The sequence below is a fragment of the Malus sylvestris genome, chromosome 12, assembly GCF_916048215.2.
Source record: "Malus sylvestris chromosome 12, drMalSylv7.2, whole genome shotgun sequence".
Classification (NCBI taxonomy): Eukaryota; Viridiplantae; Streptophyta; class Magnoliopsida; order Rosales; family Rosaceae; genus Malus; species Malus sylvestris.
Genome location: NC_062271.1, coordinates 20,529,539 through 20,548,141, shown reverse-complemented (window position 1 = coordinate 20,548,141; position 18,603 = coordinate 20,529,539). Strand labels below are relative to the sequence as shown.

General features: G+C 41.3%; 1 protein-coding gene and 2 pseudogenes across 3 annotated transcripts; 2 read left to right on the top strand and 1 right to left on the bottom strand.

Moving 5' to 3' along the window:
* The window catches only part of LOC126591921 (uncharacterized), a 99,910-nt pseudogene that overhangs the window by 75,283 nt on the left and 6,024 nt on the right, over window positions 1-18,603 (bottom strand).
* LOC126591919 (short-chain dehydrogenase TIC 32 B, chloroplastic-like) lies at window positions 4,695-8,740 on the top strand. 3 transcript variants are annotated; one of them, XM_050257631.1, is made up of 8 exons: window positions 4,695-4,979; window positions 6,064-6,235; window positions 6,377-6,456; window positions 6,641-6,794; window positions 6,887-6,965; window positions 7,876-7,960; window positions 8,127-8,173; window positions 8,259-8,740. In XM_050257631.1, the coding sequence occupies exons 1-8, from the start codon at window positions 4,862-4,864 to the stop codon at window positions 8,430-8,432; spliced, it is 909 nt and encodes a 302-aa protein (XP_050113588.1). In that variant the 5' UTR covers window positions 4,695-4,861; the 3' UTR covers window positions 8,433-8,740. The 3 variants fall into 3 exon arrangements, 2 of the variants coding, with proteins under 2 accessions (XP_050113588.1, XP_050113587.1); XR_007612546.1 differs by having other exon boundaries at window positions 4,697-4,979; window positions 6,064-6,295; window positions 7,876-8,050; window positions 8,259-8,318; XM_050257630.1 differs by having other exon boundaries at window positions 4,698-4,979; window positions 6,064-6,295.
* LOC126592235 (3-hydroxy-3-methylglutaryl coenzyme A reductase 1-like) lies at window positions 11,741-14,808 on the top strand (annotated as a pseudogene).

The following is an 18,603-nucleotide window of genomic DNA, read 5'->3' as shown; positions in this document are numbered from 1 at the left end:
GATCAAATTATGTTTTTCATTTTCATTTTTATTGATTTAAAATATATTTTTCTTAACGAGTAATGAGTCGGGTCATATTACCCGTTTACTTTAACGGGTATTACACGACACGACCCGTTATGTGAAATCCTGTTCCTGGATTTCATTATTATAATCTACGTATTGGTATTATAGAAATTTTATATTATTTTTCGGGAAATTAATTATTTAAAATCCGTAGACCATTTGAGGTCACAATTTATATTGTTGAAGAGATTTCGAGATCACGAACGCATAAGCAAAAGCCGTTTGCGAGTCCGGGTTTTAACAGTATAGTTATAGACATTTGAAGTTGTGTTGCTAAACGATAGTTTTTAAATTTATTTTAAACTCCCATCTTGTGGGAAAGAGGCCAATCATATTTATATGAGTTAAAGGGAATTGACCAAGGAGGAAGGGGAGAAGAGGACAAAAAAGGAAAGAAAATTGGGGGGGGGGGTGGAAAACGGGTCTTTTGACCCGTGAGACACAAACCAGCGGGATTCATGGTCTATCGACCAATTTCTGGCGAGATGAAGGTCCCCCACCACCTGAAAGTCATATCTCATTATTCCTTCCACCTATTCCACCCCAAATTGGAGTGGAATTAGTCTTGGAATTTGGGGAACCCGTACCATGGATGACAACCATTGCTCAAAATCCATCAATTGTGAAACGTTTCCCTTCAATTACTATTATCAAAGCACTCCCCTAGAACCTAGGAACAAAGCCCAAGCAGTGATGGAGGAGTCGGAGCAAGTTTGGAGGTCGAATCGAACACACCCAATCTAAGGTTTCCTTACGGTTGTCGCAAAATTAGGGACTTTCTAGGCCGAATTGGACTTGGCCCTATGTATAAAGTTTACTCTACTTTTTGAGATCTTCAATTCAGTAATTTTTGAGAATTTTTAAAAATAGTTGAATTTTACGGCCAATCGGGGAAGCCGACTGCCAACCGCGGCGGCGCGTGGCCTGTGGGACAATGATGTCTTTTTAAGCACTATTAGATGCCCTGGCTTTGTGTTTGATATCCGTATGACGTAATTTGATTGTTTGGACTTAGTTTCATTTTGATATGTGAATAGGTCATAATATAAATCGACGATCCAACCGTTGAATCGTCACCAAACTTTAATATGTTATAGTACGTAATATTTGAAGGTCATAGGAACTTATGGATCGGGAATTTGATGTACGGATCTTCCTAAATTAGATTTCTAAGTTAGTAAAATTAATTGTTAACCGCCACCTAATTCTAGCAATTGGCGGAGATCCAACCGTCGGATCGCGATGAGATTTTAGTACGTTGTTCTTTGAGAATAATGTGGACCCTAGGAAGTTACGGATCTAGATTATGATGTGCGGATCTTCTGGATCAAATTTTGTAACATTGTGGATCCTACTGTCGACTGAGAATTGACTTTTGGTCAACATGTCCTGAAACGTTCTAAATATTAAAATTAGTACTACGGGGAACTAATTGAAGTCTAGTGGGCTTACATTGGTTAGAGAGTGACTTGAGTATATGTGATATGGTTATTAACTTATTTTCTTTTATTAATATCGTATGTGAATGTGTCTTGGTCTTATAAATGGGATCTGTATTGAAATGTGATTTTATATATTAGCCATAGACTTATGTTATTAAACATGATTTGGTTTGTGTACTGATGACGGCTGAGATATATTTGAGTTTAATTATCTTTTAGTACTGTGAATGATGTGTATGATTATTTATATGATAAGGTTATCCTAGAATCCTATTAGAAGTATGTTGTAGCACTTATATGCTTGTGTGACATATTAGTGATGACCTTGAGAAGTTGATGGTGTAGATGACTAAGTTGAAACTCATAGGGGTTGAGATGTGGATAAGTTGTGTGTTGAAGTTATTGCACCATGTAGTAGAGGTATATGGATGGTCTTGCTTGGTATATCCGCGATGGGGAGGACCCTACGTATTCAGGGGTGATCATGCCTGGTATATCCGCGTTGGGTGATCACCGCTTGCACGATTATGGCAAAACATAATGATGTATTTGATGGATGAGATAGAAACCTTGATTATGATGTGGGTTGTTATGTAGCTTGAATTGAATAATTCATGATTGTCAAGTCCAAATGTTTGATTGAGGAATGTTATGCCTTTTGGCTTGAACGAATCGTGTTATATGTCGAGTTATAGAGACATTGAACTACGAATGGCTTGATCCCTATTGAGGGTACATATGCAGTCTAATGAAGAGGTTAGATGCAGCCATAACGTATACACAAAATTATTATACAACTGGATCTTGAATTATATTTTGTACATATCCAAAAGCCAGGGTACGTTGAGTTACGAGCATTTAGTGACGTCACGTGTTGATCTTAGATGTATGTCGGGATCGGGGCGTGACACGTTAAGTTATCAAGTATGACATGAAAACGACACGAACACGAGAAACACGACACGAATATCAGGTCTAGACGTGGCCACAACACCCACTCCTTGTGCACTACTACAACGTCGACAAGTCCTTTGGCCTCCTCCTAGTACTAGACACCACCAAAGTCCGATCGGTATTGAATGACATTGGCGATGCCCTATAACAGAAGAAATTTTTAATTGTGACAGGAACACAAGTGGTACACCACGTGTTTTAATAAGAGTAGTGGGAAATTTTATTTTTTAAGTTATTAACTTTTTAGCACACATATCCCACAATTTGTATAATGACACGTGGTGTACCACCTCGTGTACCAATCACATTGAAAATCTCTCGTGTAATAGTCGCACTTCTCATTTATTCACAAAACCCCAGGTGCTCCCAAAGCACCCTCCCAATGGTAAATTCAATTGATTTTATTATATCGACTTAATTATATTTACAACTCTAAAACTTAATTTGAGTGTCACTTAATCTTATCCCTCTATTTTGACCATCTCGAACCCTTGAAGTAAAACCTAAAATTTTTAGCTCAGAAAATTTAGGTTTTAACCCATAAACAGCTTTTCTACTTCAACCCTTATGACCTAAATTTTTTAGCCCGAGATTATTAAGGAATAAATTTTGGCTAATTTTTTCTTTTAAGTAAATTTAAAAATAAAAAATTTAAGTAGACTATCCTAATTTAATTTTATGAACATTTTAACCTAAAAATATTTAGATTCCAATAAATATTAAAAAAAAATCACTAAATTTAGGTGAATTTTGAGTTAAATATTTTTTTTAATTATTTTAACCGTTGAATTGAAATTTGGGTTGTTAGATCTTTTTTTTATATTGTTGGATTTGATCATATTAGATATCAGCTGGTGGATTCAATAAATATATAAATATAAAAAAATAAAAAATTTGAACGTGGACCTTTGGATGAACCAACAACCCATTTAAACGTGATCGCACGATTAGAAAAAGAGCAGTTAGGCTCATGATTGCCAGCAAATAGCCAGGGGACAAGCCCACATGGGTGGGGTCCGGCTGCTGCTTCTTTGGCGCTTGCAAGGGTTTAGGCAAGTGAGAGCTGGGCATTTGGGCTTCACTTTCTGTTTTCCATTCTCACATGTGGGTTACAACACTAATTTTGGGCTAAATCTTGAGGAGAATTTGAGTTTTGTTTAAGTTTTAACATTTAACTCAATTTTAGAGCAAGGGTTGGAGAGAAAAGGAGGGGAATAGAAGGGAAAATTTAGGACTTACTCCAAGAGTTGGAGTTGGTCTTATGTCTCGCTTTGACTTTTATTGTCAAAATCCTTTAACAATTATGTTAAACTGTTTATGTGGCACAAATAAATGTATGTCACATGTCTTAACAACAACAGATCTTATTTATGCAATATAAACATTGGCTGTTGTGTTAACTAATTTTGGAAAATTAAATAAAATTTGGAGTTTGAGATTTGAATATTATGAATGATGAGTTCGATACTAATATAATCGTTTTTTTTTTACTGTATTTCTAAACAAAGATTTTACAATTAAACATAAGAAACTCCCAAACACGGTAAAAAGTCCAAAAGTTAAAAGGGCCTCGAATTTGAGAAATTTTTTATTGTGATCGAAATATGGATAGTACATCATATGTTTTTATAAAAGTGATGAGAAATTTTATTTCTTAAGTTATTAACTTTTTAACACACATATTTTGTATAGTGCCACGTGATGTATCATCCCGTATTCCGGTCACATTGAAAAATCTTTCATCAAATTTGTTGAGAATTGAGTCCCACATTGATGGAAGGAGAGACCTTGCATGTGCTTATAAAAGGTTGGGCTACTCCCCATATTGTCAATTAGTTTTATAGTAGAACATCAACTTTCTTCATGATATTAGAGCATGTTGTCCCATGTGTGAAGCCAAACGGCCACACACGCTCCACGTCATTCCGTTGTATTGTCCACGTGTTAGGCTTGAAAATTCGCCACATGTGAGGGGGCATATTGAGAATTGAGTCATACATTAATGAAATGAGGGATTTTGCATGAGTTTTTAAGAGGTTTGACTACTTTCCATATTGTCAATTAATTTTATAGTGAAACCTTAACTTTCTTCAAAATTTGATGTTACGTTGTCATAAATAAGCGTATTATTATCTACCTACAGTCAACCCACCGTAATAACATCTCATTTAATTTTGTTTGCTTTGCTTCTGCGTCTTTGTCTTTGCCCTCTAAAAGTTTTCAATTCTGTGTGTTGCAAATTGCTATAAATAAGAGCAAGAGAGTCCTTCATGACCCAGTTTGTCTCCCTCACATATTCTTGTGCTTTTGACAAAAAGGAGAAGGGAAAAACAATACTCTGATCTGACTCTGGAGTTCTGTGATTGGTTGGTTGGTTAGTTTTGTGAGATTTTTGGGAGATGGATTTCTTTGCATTGGTGACGGGAAAACGAGGGCCAAGTGGGTTTGGATCAGCTTCCACTGCTGTGCAGGTTACTGAAGGAGTTGATGCATCCAACCTTACCGCCATTGTTACTGGTCAGTTCTATTTGCAACTTGTTTTACTTTGCAGTTATGGGGATTTTCTATGGTCCGGAATATCTTATACCCATGATTTTTTAACCCTTAAATGTTTTGTCCAAGATACAGTAATCAAGATCTAAATCTAGTATAGAATATTTAGGGCCACCACTACAAAATTTCCGTTACGTCTCTTTCTCTGGCTTTTTCTTCTTTTGTGATGTTAATTGTTGGGCTCTTTGAAAGTACCAATTTACAGAACAGACAAATATATTTGGTTTCGTCCGGATTGATTATTTATCATTAAAAATAAGTCTTATTTGTATAAATCTAGCTCTGTCGGTAAAGAAATAGCTTTGTCATTTTTTTTGTCCGTCCTTGTTTTACCAAGAACAATTATAGACATGGTTGTGAGGATTGGAAAGGGTAAATTTATTCACACACCTTTTTTAATTTTTAATGTCTAATATTCTTTAATTTATTCGATTTGAATGTCAGAAATTGAGAAGTATGTGTAAGAAGTAAAAAAAAAAAAAATGTCGATAGCACCTTTTAAAAATTCTCCCAGTTTTAAAGTTACGGAGCTTTTGCTTGAGCTGATAAGGGTTGACTATTCTTTCCAATTTCCATTTATAAAATTAGTTTGGGTGGAATATTTAAATTCTTTCATGGATCAGAGCTAAGTTTGTTGACATATAAAATCTTTATTTGATATATGTCATCTTATATGTTTGGCGTGTAACCTCTTCTTTCGTACACAAATAAACATGAAATTAAAAGCCGTAGTATGGCATTTGAATGTAAATTTTGGGCAACTAATTAATAAAAACTTACATACCTGGACCACTACATTTAAGTGGGCAATTAACCTTAGTGCTGTGATAATATGTAAAAATATGACTCTTGTATTGATTTGTGCAAAATATTATAATATCTAGGGTTACCTAAATTACGAATTCTCTATAAATTACAATTGGAATTTACATTTCTGTAATACATGCAATAATTATGGAGTTCCGGATTGATTAATTTAACACTTGCTAATATGCTTCTTTCTTGTATTAATGACAAACTTTGCTGTTTCTGTCTTTGTAAACTGCAGGAGGAGCTGGTGGGATTGGGTTAGAGACTGCAAGGGTGTTGGCACTCCGCGGAGCTCATGTCATCATCGCCGCCAGAAACCTTGAGGCTGCAAGTGAAGCCAAACAGCTTATTCTTAAAGACAATCATACAGCTCGAATCGATGTTCTGAAACTTGACCTCAGCTCTATCAAGTCTGTTAGATCATTTGTCAACAGCTTCAACGCTCTCGATCTTCCTCTCAACCTCTTAATGTGATAAATTCTATCCCTTAAACATTTTTCAGTTTCTTCAGTTTTATAAAATTATATGTATTGGTTTTGTATATGTTGCAGAAACAATGCTGGTGTTATGTTCTGCCCCTTCCAGCTTTCAGAAGATGGAATAGAGATGCACTTTGCAACCAATCATCTTGGTAATTTTCTACCATTATCTCTTTCTGTTGTTATGATCTATCTAATTAGTAATTAGTTTTCGAATTGTTTTGGTGTCGCGTGGTCTACTCAAGACTAAAGTACTGGGGTTGAAGTGTTTTTCTTTAAACTGTAAAGTTATTCCACTTATTGAAATCTAGTTAATTCCAATTACCTATTTTACAGGTCATTTTCTGTTAACGAACCTTCTCCTCGAGAAAATGAAGACTACTGCTAAAACTACTGGTGTGGAAGGCAGAATTGTGAATCTATCATCTCTTGCTCATGCAGGCACTTATAAAGGCGGGATTCGATTCGACAAAATCAATGATCCAGATAGGTAAGTAATGACATCTTTTTCCATGTTTTGATTATTTATAAACAGCTAGCTCTAGCTCACTATTCTTTAACTCCATTTCTTGTGTCCTTCAGTTACTCCACGATAAATGCATACGGGCAATCGAAATTAGCAAACTTATTGCATGCCAATGAGCTTTCTCGTCGATTGCAGGTGATTCTTTTACCTATGTTGCGTGCATTACCCTCTTTTGATCCTTTAATAAGATGGCTTATCACCGTGGATATCGATTCTTTTGATTAAGCTCGTAAGCATATTATGATAAAGCATTTTATATAACGACAACAATCTAATTTTCTATTATTTATTGTTCACTCTACTCACTGCAGTAAAAGGATAGTTCTTTTTACTTCTAGGTGAATGCTTGACACTTCATTCATCTCTGGGCTCAGAAGTCGGTAACTTGTGCCCCATAGGACTCACAATATACACTGTGGAGGCACGTGTAGTGGGGCTAGGAGATTCATAACTAAAACGAGTAGGTTGTCTTTGCAAAAGATCTGTCCCTACGTATTAAAAGTCACCAATGTTTTCGTGCGGACCCAACGATAATTAGGTCGAGTGGCAATTCAGTATTCAATATAGGACGTTGCTTGTCTTTCTCACTCTAACCGCACAAACTTCGTAATTTCAATCCTTCATTTTCTTTATCATCATTTAAAAATTATTTTTATAAATATTTTATTTGTAAGAATGATTTTTAAGTGATGATAAAGAGAATAAATGATTCGGCATATGAAATTTGTTCGATGAGAGATAACGTCATGTTGTCTATTAAAAAAATAACCTTTTACATGTAAAGTCTCAAGTATTATCTTTGATTTTATGGGAAGAAATCTCGAGAGTTCGAATGTTAATCCTCCTTTTCTAAGAAAAAGCATTAGTAGTGGGGAGACTTTAAAATTCAATTACTGCCCTTAATTGGAATTTTCCCTTGTGCCCTCGAAAGTCAAGAACTCTCTCCAAAGATGCGAATAGTAATTTGTGATGTCAATCAACCACAAATAGAAGGCAAGTCAAGTTTCTGCTCTTAAATGGTATACTGTTTGCCGTGTTTGTGCAGGAAGAAGGTTTGAGCATTACAGTCAACTCTGTCCACCCAGGATTGATCATGACACCTCTCATGAGACATAATCCTCTTTTGATGAGTATGTTAATGTTACACGCTATCCAATTCCTACCTAATACAAGAGCGATTATCTTGCGTGTTCGACACACTGAGTGACATAGACCGCAGGGTATCGAATTAATCTACTTAAGTTATAAGACGTGTTACTGTTTTACTTACATAATTTGATCGTCTTTCTTTTGCAGAGGCTTTTAAGATGTTCACCTTCTGCATGTGGAAGAATGTACCTCAGGTGATTAATTAATTTAATCTCTTTGTTCTAACAGAGGGATTAAACTGTTACTACTTGGCTTGTTATGTTATTGTTTTTTTTTCAGGGAGCAGCCACAACATCGTATGTAGCTCTGCACCCGCAGTTGAAAGGTGTGACCGGAAAATACTATGCCGACTGCAATGAGACGGAACCCAGCAAAGATGCCGGTGATGAAAACTTGGCCAAAAGGCTTTGGGACTTCAGCAACAAGTTGATTGATGGAGCTTCCGAAATCTGAATCTTGGAAGTATCTTTATGTGAAGTCTGTGATAACATTAGTCTATATAGTTAAAGGTCGGAGAAACTTACATACGACCGGAATGCTAAGATCTAGGTCATCGCGTGATTAGTTTGGATTGATTTTGAAATATTTTCACTTTGTCATCGTTGTTGTATGAATGTTATTTCCTGTAAGGCATAAGTCGTTTGTTGGATAATAGGTGCCATTGTATGATTCATAGTGATTGGAGACTCCTTGTCTCTTTATTTAAAATAAGTTTGTAGACATCGAAATTTCGGTAAATAAATGTTGACCGATAAATCAAAGTGTCAACGCTCATGTATTACATAAATTTTACACATAGCGTGTGACTCAACGAAAATTGAAATGAGTTGGAAAAGTCATCAAATAGGACATGTGTCAACACCTAGTAGAAACGACTTATTTCATCTGGGATATTATATTCAAAATTAGGCCTTGGAAAATTCTATAAATACAAGCCCATTTCATTCATTTGGGAAGGGGGGGAGAACCAAAATCATTAGGCAAAATTCTTGAAGTTCTGAAGCTCTGAAACTCCGAAGTTCTCAAGCATCCAGGTTCCCGAAGAATCAAGAAAGCTATCTTCGTTCTTCGTTCTTCGTTCATCGTTCTTCCAAGATCAAGCCCCAACGGCCCTTTGGATCAACAATCATCCACCGTCCTTCCAAGATCAAGCCCCGACGGCCCTTGGATCAACAATCATCCACCAATTCAAGATCAAGCCCCGACGGCCCTTGAAGAAAGTGTCATTCGTTCATCGTTCTTCCAAGATCAAGCTCCGACGGCCCTTGGATCAACAAGCCACCGTTCTTCAAGATCAAGCCCAAAAGCCCTTGAAGATCCGTTCATCACTGTTCTTCAAGATCAAACCCAAAAGCCCTTGAAGATCCACTCATCACCGTTATTCAAGATTAAGCCTCGACGGCCCTTGAAGAAACACTCATCCTCAAGATCAAGCCTCAACGGCTCCTTGAAGATCCACTCAAATCCATCTTCAAAGATCAAGCCCACGGCCCCTTGAAGAAACACTCACCCTCAAGATCAAGCCCCAACGGCTCCTTGAAGATCCGCTCAAATCCATCTTCAAAGATCAAGCCCACGGCCCCTTGAAGAAACTTCCAACAGTTCATTCAAGATTAAGCCTCGACGGCCCTTGGATCAATCAAACATTCACAAATCAACACCTTACGGAGATCGAATCAGAAGATCAAAATAGAGAGAGATTGTAACCCAAAATCATCAAATACAAATATTATTTTGTGCACGTTGTTCTTGTCTCTTTCGTTTCAGGAATTTTCCGTGTTCACAAATTGGCACGCCCAGTGGGACCATCTCTGCCTCTCATCTCTTTCTCCGTTCAAGAAATTCAAGCGCACTTCCAAAATTAATGGCATCAAGGAAGGCTCAAACTGTTCCCGCAACCAGCGCAAAGAACAAGAGCGTCCTTGTCGCAACTGGTGTCACTTTGGGCATCACGACTCGAAGCATGGCAAGAGCTACTTCTGCCGCCTCTTTCACCTCTGCATCAACTCTGCCAAGGGAACAAAAGCACCCAAGGCACGAGCCTTTGATCACCTTAGCCTCACTAAGGGCACCAAGGGGGGAAAGCCCAAGGAAATACTTCGATGTCGATTCAAGCGACAGTTCAGCCATGCAAGTCATGACCATTGGAGCAACTTCAATTGATGAGCAGCTGGCTCAAATGAACGAAGCAATCGCAAGGCTAACACGGATTGTTGAAGAAAAAAACTTGCAAATCGCTGCACTCGTCAGCCGACTGGAGCCACAGGACGACGAGAACCCTGACCCAGAGAATGATCCACTAAAGAGAAGAGATGACGAAGAAGATGAGCCTCAGGTGGAGAAAAACGATGTGAAGCCGGAGCCAGACCAAGCAGCGGCACTCATGGGATCTCTTTCTATCCAGCAACTGCATGAGATGATCGCCAGCACCGTTAAGGCACAGTACGAAGGGAGCTCAAATACCTCCGGGTTGTACTCAAAGCCTTATTCAAAGAAGATTGATGCCCTAAAGATGCCGAGGGGATATCAACCACCAAAGTTCATGCAGTTTGATGGAAAAGGAAACCCAAAGCAGCACGTTGCACATTTCGTCGAAACTTGCAACAATGCGGGGACGGAGGGAGACTACCTCGCCAAGCAGTTTATGCGCTCGCTGAAAGGAAACGCCTTTGAGTGGTACACGGACCTAGAGCCCGAATCCATCAACAGCTGGGAACAGTTGGAAAGGGAATTCCTCAACCGCTTCTACAGCACCCGCCGCACTGTGAGCATGCTAGAACTGACGAGCACAAAGCAGTGGAAGGACGAGCCAGTCATTGACTACATCAACAAATGGTGTACTCTAAGCCTCGACTGTAAAGACAGGCTCTCGGAAACCTCTTCAATCGAGATGTGCATCCAAGGCATGCAATGGGGTTTGCAATACATCTTTCAAGGCATCAAACCACGGACATTCGAAGAGCTAGCCACCCGCGCCCATGACATGGAGTTAAGCATCGCCCATCATGGGAAGAAAGAACCGATCGCCGACTACAAGAACGACAAAGTTCTTCGGCCAAAGTTGGAGAAGACTGCATGGAAATCCACCAAGGAAGCAATGACGGTCAACACAGCTCCCGTCAAAATCCCTACACGAGGAAAGGCGATTCAAACCGAAGCTTTTCGTGATCAAGAGATGCGTAGACGCACTTTGAAGGAGCTCGAGGAGAAGACTTATCCATTCCCCGACTCTGATGTGGTTGCCATGTTAGAAGACTTGCTGGAAAAGAAGGTGATCGGCTTGCCTGAGTGCAGACGGCCAGAAGAGATGAATCGCACTGACAGTCCAAGGTACTGTAAATTCCACCGCTTCATCAGCCATCCAACAGAAAAATGCTTCGTACTGAAAGATCTCATCATGAAGCTGGCTCAGAAAGGAATCATCGAGCTAGATCTTGACGATGTGGTGAAGTCAAATTATACCACCATCACTTATGACTCTTTCGACACAAAGTTTTCACCTCAACTGCTGGGGGCATGCTCCAAGTCAAGCGAAGTTAAAGGATGGGCTCAAGTCACTCCTAAGAAATTGCACAAGAAGCATACGTCTCCTCCACAAGTCCGCCAATCGGAAAGGGGGCAAAGCAGCTCTTGTCCACCTTCAAAACAACGTGAACGTGTTGAAGATGATGAAATTTCGACACATAGATCGTCCATCCCCATCACGATGCGCGATTTCTTTCCTGAAGACTTCTTCAATCACTCAGTCAAGGCTCCTTGCTATGAAGATTGCGAGGAATGACTCTCCCGGATCGCTTGACGAACCAACAAAGCTCATTGTCTGCAAGAGCCTAAATTGCAAGACACAAGGCTCCTTGCCTGCACGAGCCTAAACTGCATGGCACAATGCTCTTGGTCTGCACGAGCATAAAAGGCAACACCAACGCTCCTGGTCTGCACGAGCATAAAAGGCGACAACCCAAAGCTCCTTGCCTGCACGAACTGAAACTGCAAACGGCACCAAATGCTCCTTGTCTGCACGAGCTGAAACTGCAACACGACACCAAATGCTCCTTGTCTGCACGAGTTGAAACTGCAAACGACACCAACGCTCCTTGCCTGCACGAGTTGAAACTGCAAATGACACCAACACTCCTTGTCTGCAGGAGTTGAAACTGCAAAGGGCACCAAAAGAAAATACCAAGAAAAAAAAAATGTATTTGAACTACGTTACGACTTGATCTCTTCTTTGGAGGGGTACGTAGGTAGCTCGAGCATTCAATTTCGAGTTCAGTCATATCAAAATAAAAATAAATGTTTTATTAAAGAAAGTCAATTTTATTACAAAAAAAAAAATAAATAAATACATATGTTATTATGTATTTACAAAGAAAAAAATATATAAAAAATAAAAAAATAAATAAAAAAAGGGATATATATATATATCTCTAGGCCCAGCAGCAACAAAAGACTTAAGCCACAAGCCACGAGCCCAATCCGCGGTCAAGTCTAATGCCTGCTCGGACTTCAATTACAAGTCAGGCCCATCTCCCATTTCTTGCAGCATTGCTCAAAGCAGCCCATCCAAAATGAAGCCCAAGTGTTGTCGAATTTGCCCCAACCCGGAGTGCAACAGTTTGGTGTTTTGCTGGCCCAATTGAGTTTTGGAACCAAATGTCTTGGGCTATGAACCCATCACCATCAGCAGCTAGAAGTTGTAGAGTCAAAAGGGACTAGGGCAACGCCATGTTTCTCTGCTGATGCTCCGCCTCCAATTCCAAATATAATCGGACCATTTCCGTTCAGGTGGACGAGGAAATAAAGGCAATCATCGGCAACAACCTCTCCGCCAAATTCGCTGCTCTCAAGTCTTCACCACCAGTCGACCTTTCGATCATCTCTGCTCAAAGTCATGGCATGTTCCAGCTTAGCAAAGCGCGGCGTCGTTTCAATGGATCAGACAGCAGTCATTCGCTCAGCGTCCTGGATGGTTGACTAGCCTCGCTACTCGCTGAGTCGTCGTCCCGATTCGACCCAAATTCCTACCCCAAGGCTTCCGACGCGCTTCCTCTGCCTCTTTACCTCACCAATGGCCTCTTCGTCACTCTCTTCTTCACCGTTGCCTACTTCCTCCTGAACTGGTGGCGCGAGAAGATCCGCACGTCCACGTAGTCACGCTCTGGGAGATCGCCGCCATCTTCTCTCTCTTCGCCTCCGTTATCTACCTCATCGGCTTCTTCGGTATAGACTTCGTCCAGTCTTTCGTTGCTCCCCATACCCCGCACGACGATTGGCACGAGCACGAGGTTCTCGAATCGCCACCGCCGCGTCCGCCTCAACAGAAGAAAGACGAGCAGCTAATCTCTAAAGAAGACGAGGAGATCGTCGAGTCAGTGTTGTCCGAAACAACAGCGTCTTACGAGCTCGAATCGAAGCTCGGGGACTGCAAATGAGCTGCGGCGATCCGGCGTGAGGCGTTGCAGAAAACGACGGGTCGTCCGCTGAAGGGCTTTGATTATCAGTCGATACTGGGACAGTGCTGTGAGAATCCGGTGGGGTATGTGCAGATCCCGGTGGGAGTCGCTGGACCGCTGTTGCTCGACGGAGAAGAGTACATGGTGCCAATGGCGACAACGGAGGGGTGCCTGGTGGCCAGCACCAATAGGGGATTCAAGGCAATCTACGCCTCAGGCGGTGCCGAGAGTGTCCTCTTCAACAACTCCATGACCAGAGCTCCAATTGTCTAGCAGATTTGCAAAGCTCGAAAAAGATTCGATGCGCGATAGCAGGCAGGAATCTATACCTAAGGTTTTCATGCAGCACCGGAGATGCCATGGGAATGAACATGATTTCCAAAGGCGTTCAATATGTTATCGAATTCCTTCAAAATGAATTCCCAGACATGGAAGTTGTTGGCATCTCTGGAAACTTCTGCTCAAACAAGAAAACAGCGGCAAATAGTCTTTTTTTCCTCAACTCGTCATCGACGCCTCGAAGTCACGGCAAAGCAGCAACGCCTCGGTTCCCTCGACTTCTTTTACGAACTCACGGTTGTGGGAAGTAGCAAGAACATGCAACATCACTGTTAACCTGCTGCTGCATCATCTTGATAAATTCCTCGCTGCATAGCTTGGATTCGTTGGAGTAGTATCTTCGAGCCGCTTCATCTAGTGCCATTGCTGCTGCAGTTGAAGAGTGTAAGCTGAGCTGCAGTTGTGTTGCGGGGACAAGACTTCGAGTACATACGACCTCGTTGAGCAAATGCACTTCTGGGATGTGAATACGGTGAAGGTCTGAGATGGACGGGAAAGGTGATGCCGCTGTCACTGGCGCCGATGCGGCGGTAAAGGTGAAGAGGCCAGCTGGAGTCGAAAAGTTCGAGAATGGTGGTTGCGACGGTTGGAGGTTGATGGCGCTCTCTTTGGGCAGAGAGGAAAGACGAGGACGGCGGCGTGGAGTAAGTTTGTTTTTTAGGGAGCCCTGGGAATTAACGAGGTGGAGTCTGTTGGCTGTGCTCAGTGGTGGTGCTCAGTGACGGTAGTGGTAGAGCGTTTTCCTCTGCACCTCCGCCATGGCCGCCGCCTTTGAATGAGATTGACAAAACCAAAGTTTATCAATACACACCCAAAGACCTCCTCCGTCTCTTGCCTCGCAGCTGCCAACAACTTCAACGATCGCCGTCAAACGACTAGCCGGTCGTGAAGCTCGAAGCACCATCTTCTCGGCCTCCTTGCTCCGCTCCCTGCAAATTCCTCACCCATCACCTAAATTTATACAGAAAAATATATAATAAAAAAAAGGGATGGTGGAGCAAAGTGGTGCTGCCACCACGTGAAAAAAAAAAAAAAAAAAAAAAGGTGCATCAGGCACCATGTGCAAAAAAAAAAAAAAATATAATAATATATATATAAAGGGATGGTGCATCTGGCACCATGTGCCAGCAAAAAGAAAAAAAAGGTGGGTGTGGGCACCACCGAAAGAAACAAAAAAATAAAAGAAAATTTTGATGGTGCATCTGGCACCATGGAAAAGAAAAGAAAAAAAAATGATTAAAAGGGAAGTGATGGTGCATTTGGTGCATCTGGCACCATGAGAAACATATATACATACATACATATATATATATATATATATAATGCATTTAGTAAAGTCCATCTTTTATTTATTTATCTAAAAATTTACATAAATTCGCATTCCACATGTCATAAAAAAAAATTAAAAAAAAAAAATCAAATCAAATCAAATTTACAAGAGGGGATCTTCAAGGACGATCAGGCGGCGCCTCACCACTCGGCATAGCTCCAGAAATAAGAGGCGTCGGAGGGTGACTGTTTGAAGCCACACCACTCGGCGGAACCCCAGGAGGAGAAGGCACCGAAGGTTGATCATTTGAGGCTTCATTACGCGGTACAGCCCCAGAAGACGAAGGCAAATGCTGCTGGAACAAACCCACAAACCTCTGATAATCAAGTAAAATCTGACCATCAGATTCTTGCATCTGGTCAATCTTCCTCTTCATGTTTGTCGCATAGCTATGTGCGAGCTTATGCAATTGTTTATTCTCCTGCTTGAGCCCTCTAATCTCCTGTTTGAGACTCATCACTTCAGCCGCCAATGATTCAACTTGACGGGTTCGAGCAAATAGGCATTGGGCCATATTAGACACAGAACCTGCACACTGCACACTGAGAGCCAGAGAATCCTTAACAGCCAACTCATCAGACCGTTTGGAAAGTAGTCTGTTATCTCTGGGAGTGACAAGGTTTCGGGCCACCACCGCAGCGGTCATATCATTCTTTACCACCGAATCCCCAATAGTAAGAGGACCAGTAGGGGATATGAAGGATGGGCGCCATATGTTATCTGGAGAAGGCGGGGCTGGCTCTTCACCAAGGTTCAAATCAAAACGATGGTCGGAGGGTCCAGACATTTTCAAAGGGTGTTGAAGAAAGAAAAGGTCGAACGAATCAAGATCTATGAAGTGCAAGAAGGGAGTTTCTACAAGCGAAAATTCAAGTGTGCTTTGAAACGAACTACGTGCCTCTATAAAAAAATCAGCACTCGACGGGATTGCAGAGATCGAAGAGGTGAGCTCAGAGTTCGAAAATGCCGATTCAAAAATCGAAGAGGCAAGCTCAGAAATCGGAGAAGCATCTTGCTTTTCCAGACGCGTTAGCACCCGTCACACGCAAACTCAGCTTTGCGGAAATCACGGGCAATTTGTTAAAGCGCCAATCCCAGATATCGAAGAGGCGCCAGTCTTTTTCAGCCTCGTCAGCACCCGTCACGCGCAAACTCAGCTTTGCGGAAATCACGGGCAATTTGTTGAAGCGCCGATCCCAGATATCGAAGAGGCGCCAGTCTTTTTTCAGCCTCGTCAACACCTATCACATGCACACTCAGCTTGACGAAAATTACGGACAATTTGTCGAAGATTTCTGATAAAGAAGAAAGCACGTGAAGCCATACTGATCAATCACGCATTGGTTGCCGACACGAGTAAAAGAATAGTACCTCTACAGGTACTAAAGAAATTCCTATAACTGTCCACCTTCACCCTTCATAGTAAGGCAGACATACAGAACCTTTCTTCATCTCCAAGAATGCCTTCCCAACGAAGCCTCTCGAGTCACTCAGTGTTTCTTATTCCTTGGGGTACCTCTGCAAACAAATGACACCAAAGCAAAAGTATCTCATATCATCAGGGTAGAAAGCAAGAGTATCTCATACCATGCGTTCTCCCTGTCCTTTCCTTTGTCCTTGTTCTTACCTACAAAGACAAGGATAAAGAAAACAATATGCCGGAACCTCCACTCAAACTCGGATGCCACATTTTCCTGGAGAACAGATAAGGCAAGTGAAAATGATACCTTGCAGCATGTAGAGACAACGTGCAGAAGAAACAAGCAGAAAAGAATGCAGTCTTCACAGTCAACTCAGCAGAAGGAGTCCGAGCTGAGGAACTTAAGAAGCTGCCACATCTGCCTGAAGAAACAAGCAGAGAAGAATGCAGCCTGCATAGTCAACTCGGCAGAAGGAGTCTGAGCTGAAGAACTCGAGAAGATGCTACATTCTGCCAGAAGAGACAAGGGAAAATGATACATTGGAGCATGTGGAGATAAGCACAACAAAGCACGTGCCGATTCATCCGATACTTCTTCAAAATCAAAAGTATCTCATATCATCAGGTTTGCAATCACTCTGGACAGTGAACTCGTTTTGACCCTCAAATTCTTGGGTCGACTTACTAGGCATTGTGGGCTGCACATGCCGATTTACCGCCCTTAAATCAAATCCTTAAATATCAAGTCACCAACTGGAAGAAGAGCCCAAGATCATACCGTTGACCAAACTGCTCAGGTGTGAATTAGAAAGATTGAACAAAGCAACAAGTCGTCACCTCCACCTCGTGCCTGTTTGCCATGTGTTCGAGTTAACCTTCATGAATCAAGCCTTAACGGCCCTTAAAGAAGCTTCCAGCCAAATTCAAGATCAAGCCTCGACGGCCCTTGAGGAAATCACTAGTCCGATTCAAGATCAAGTGTCTACCACCCTTGAATCAAATCCAGTTCAAGAATAAGCTGTGGAAAGTCAACAATTGGAGGAAACCAGAAAATCCTCCAACCCAGTTCAAGAATAAGCTGTGGAAAGTCAACAATTGGAGGAATCCAGAAAGTCCTCCAATCCAGTTCAAGATCAAAGCTGTGGAAAGTCAACAAGTACAACAAAATACGTGTCGATTCATCCACTACCAAAGCCAAGGATCACCTACCACATGAAACTCCTTGTGGTCCAACTTCAACCTTCAAGATCAAGCCTCAACGGCCTTTAAAGAAATCTCCAGCCCAATTCAAGATCAAGCCTCGATGGCCCTTGGATCGACATCTACAATAAGTGACTTCAAAACGCATCTCCTACACGTGACAAGCACATGTATACGACGTGCCTTGAAGTGTGGGCATTTGTAGACATTGAAATTTCAGTAAATAAATGTTGACCGATAAATCAAAGTGTCAACGCTCATGTATTACATAAATTTTACACGTAGCATGTGACTCAACGAAAATTGAAATGAGTTGGAAAAGTCATCAAATAGGACATGTGTCAACACCTAGCAAAAACGACTTATTTCATCTGGGATATTATATTCAAAATTAGGCCTTGAAAAATTCTATAAATACAAGCCCATTTCATTCATTTGGGAATGGGGGGAGAACCAAAATCATTAGGCAAAATTCTTGAAGTTCTGAAGCTCTGAAACTCTGAAGTTCTCAAGCATCCAGGTTCCCGAAGAATTAAGAAAGCTCTCTTCGTTCTTCGTTCTTCGTTCATCGTTCTTCCAAGATCAAGCCCCAACGGCCCTTTGGATCAACAATCATCCACCGTCCTTCCAAGATCAAGCCCCGACGGCCCTTGGATCAACAATCATCCACCAATTCAAGATCAAGCCCCGACGGCCCTTAAAGAAAGTGTCCTTCGTTCATCGTTCTTCCAAGATCAAGCCCCGACGGCCCTTGGATCAACAAGCCACCGTTCTTTAAGATCAAGCCCAAAAGCCCTTGAAGATCCGTTCATCACTGTTCTTCAAGATCAAACCCAAAAGCCCTTGAAGATCCACTCATCACCGTTATTCAAGATTAAGCCT

Excerpts from the sequence above, each read along its gene's own strand:
- LOC126591919 (XM_050257630.1), top strand. The coding sequence starts at position 4,862 with ATGGATTTCTTTGCATTGGTGACGGGAAAACGAGGGCCAAGTGGGTTT. Across the intron at positions 6,795-6,886 it reads AAAATCAATGATCCAGATAG|TTACTCCACGATAAATGCAT; the intron begins GTAAGTAATGAC and ends TGTGTCCTTCAG. Across the intron at positions 7,961-8,126 it reads ACATAATCCTCTTTTGATGA|AGGCTTTTAAGATGTTCACC; the intron begins GTATGTTAATGT and ends TTTCTTTTGCAG.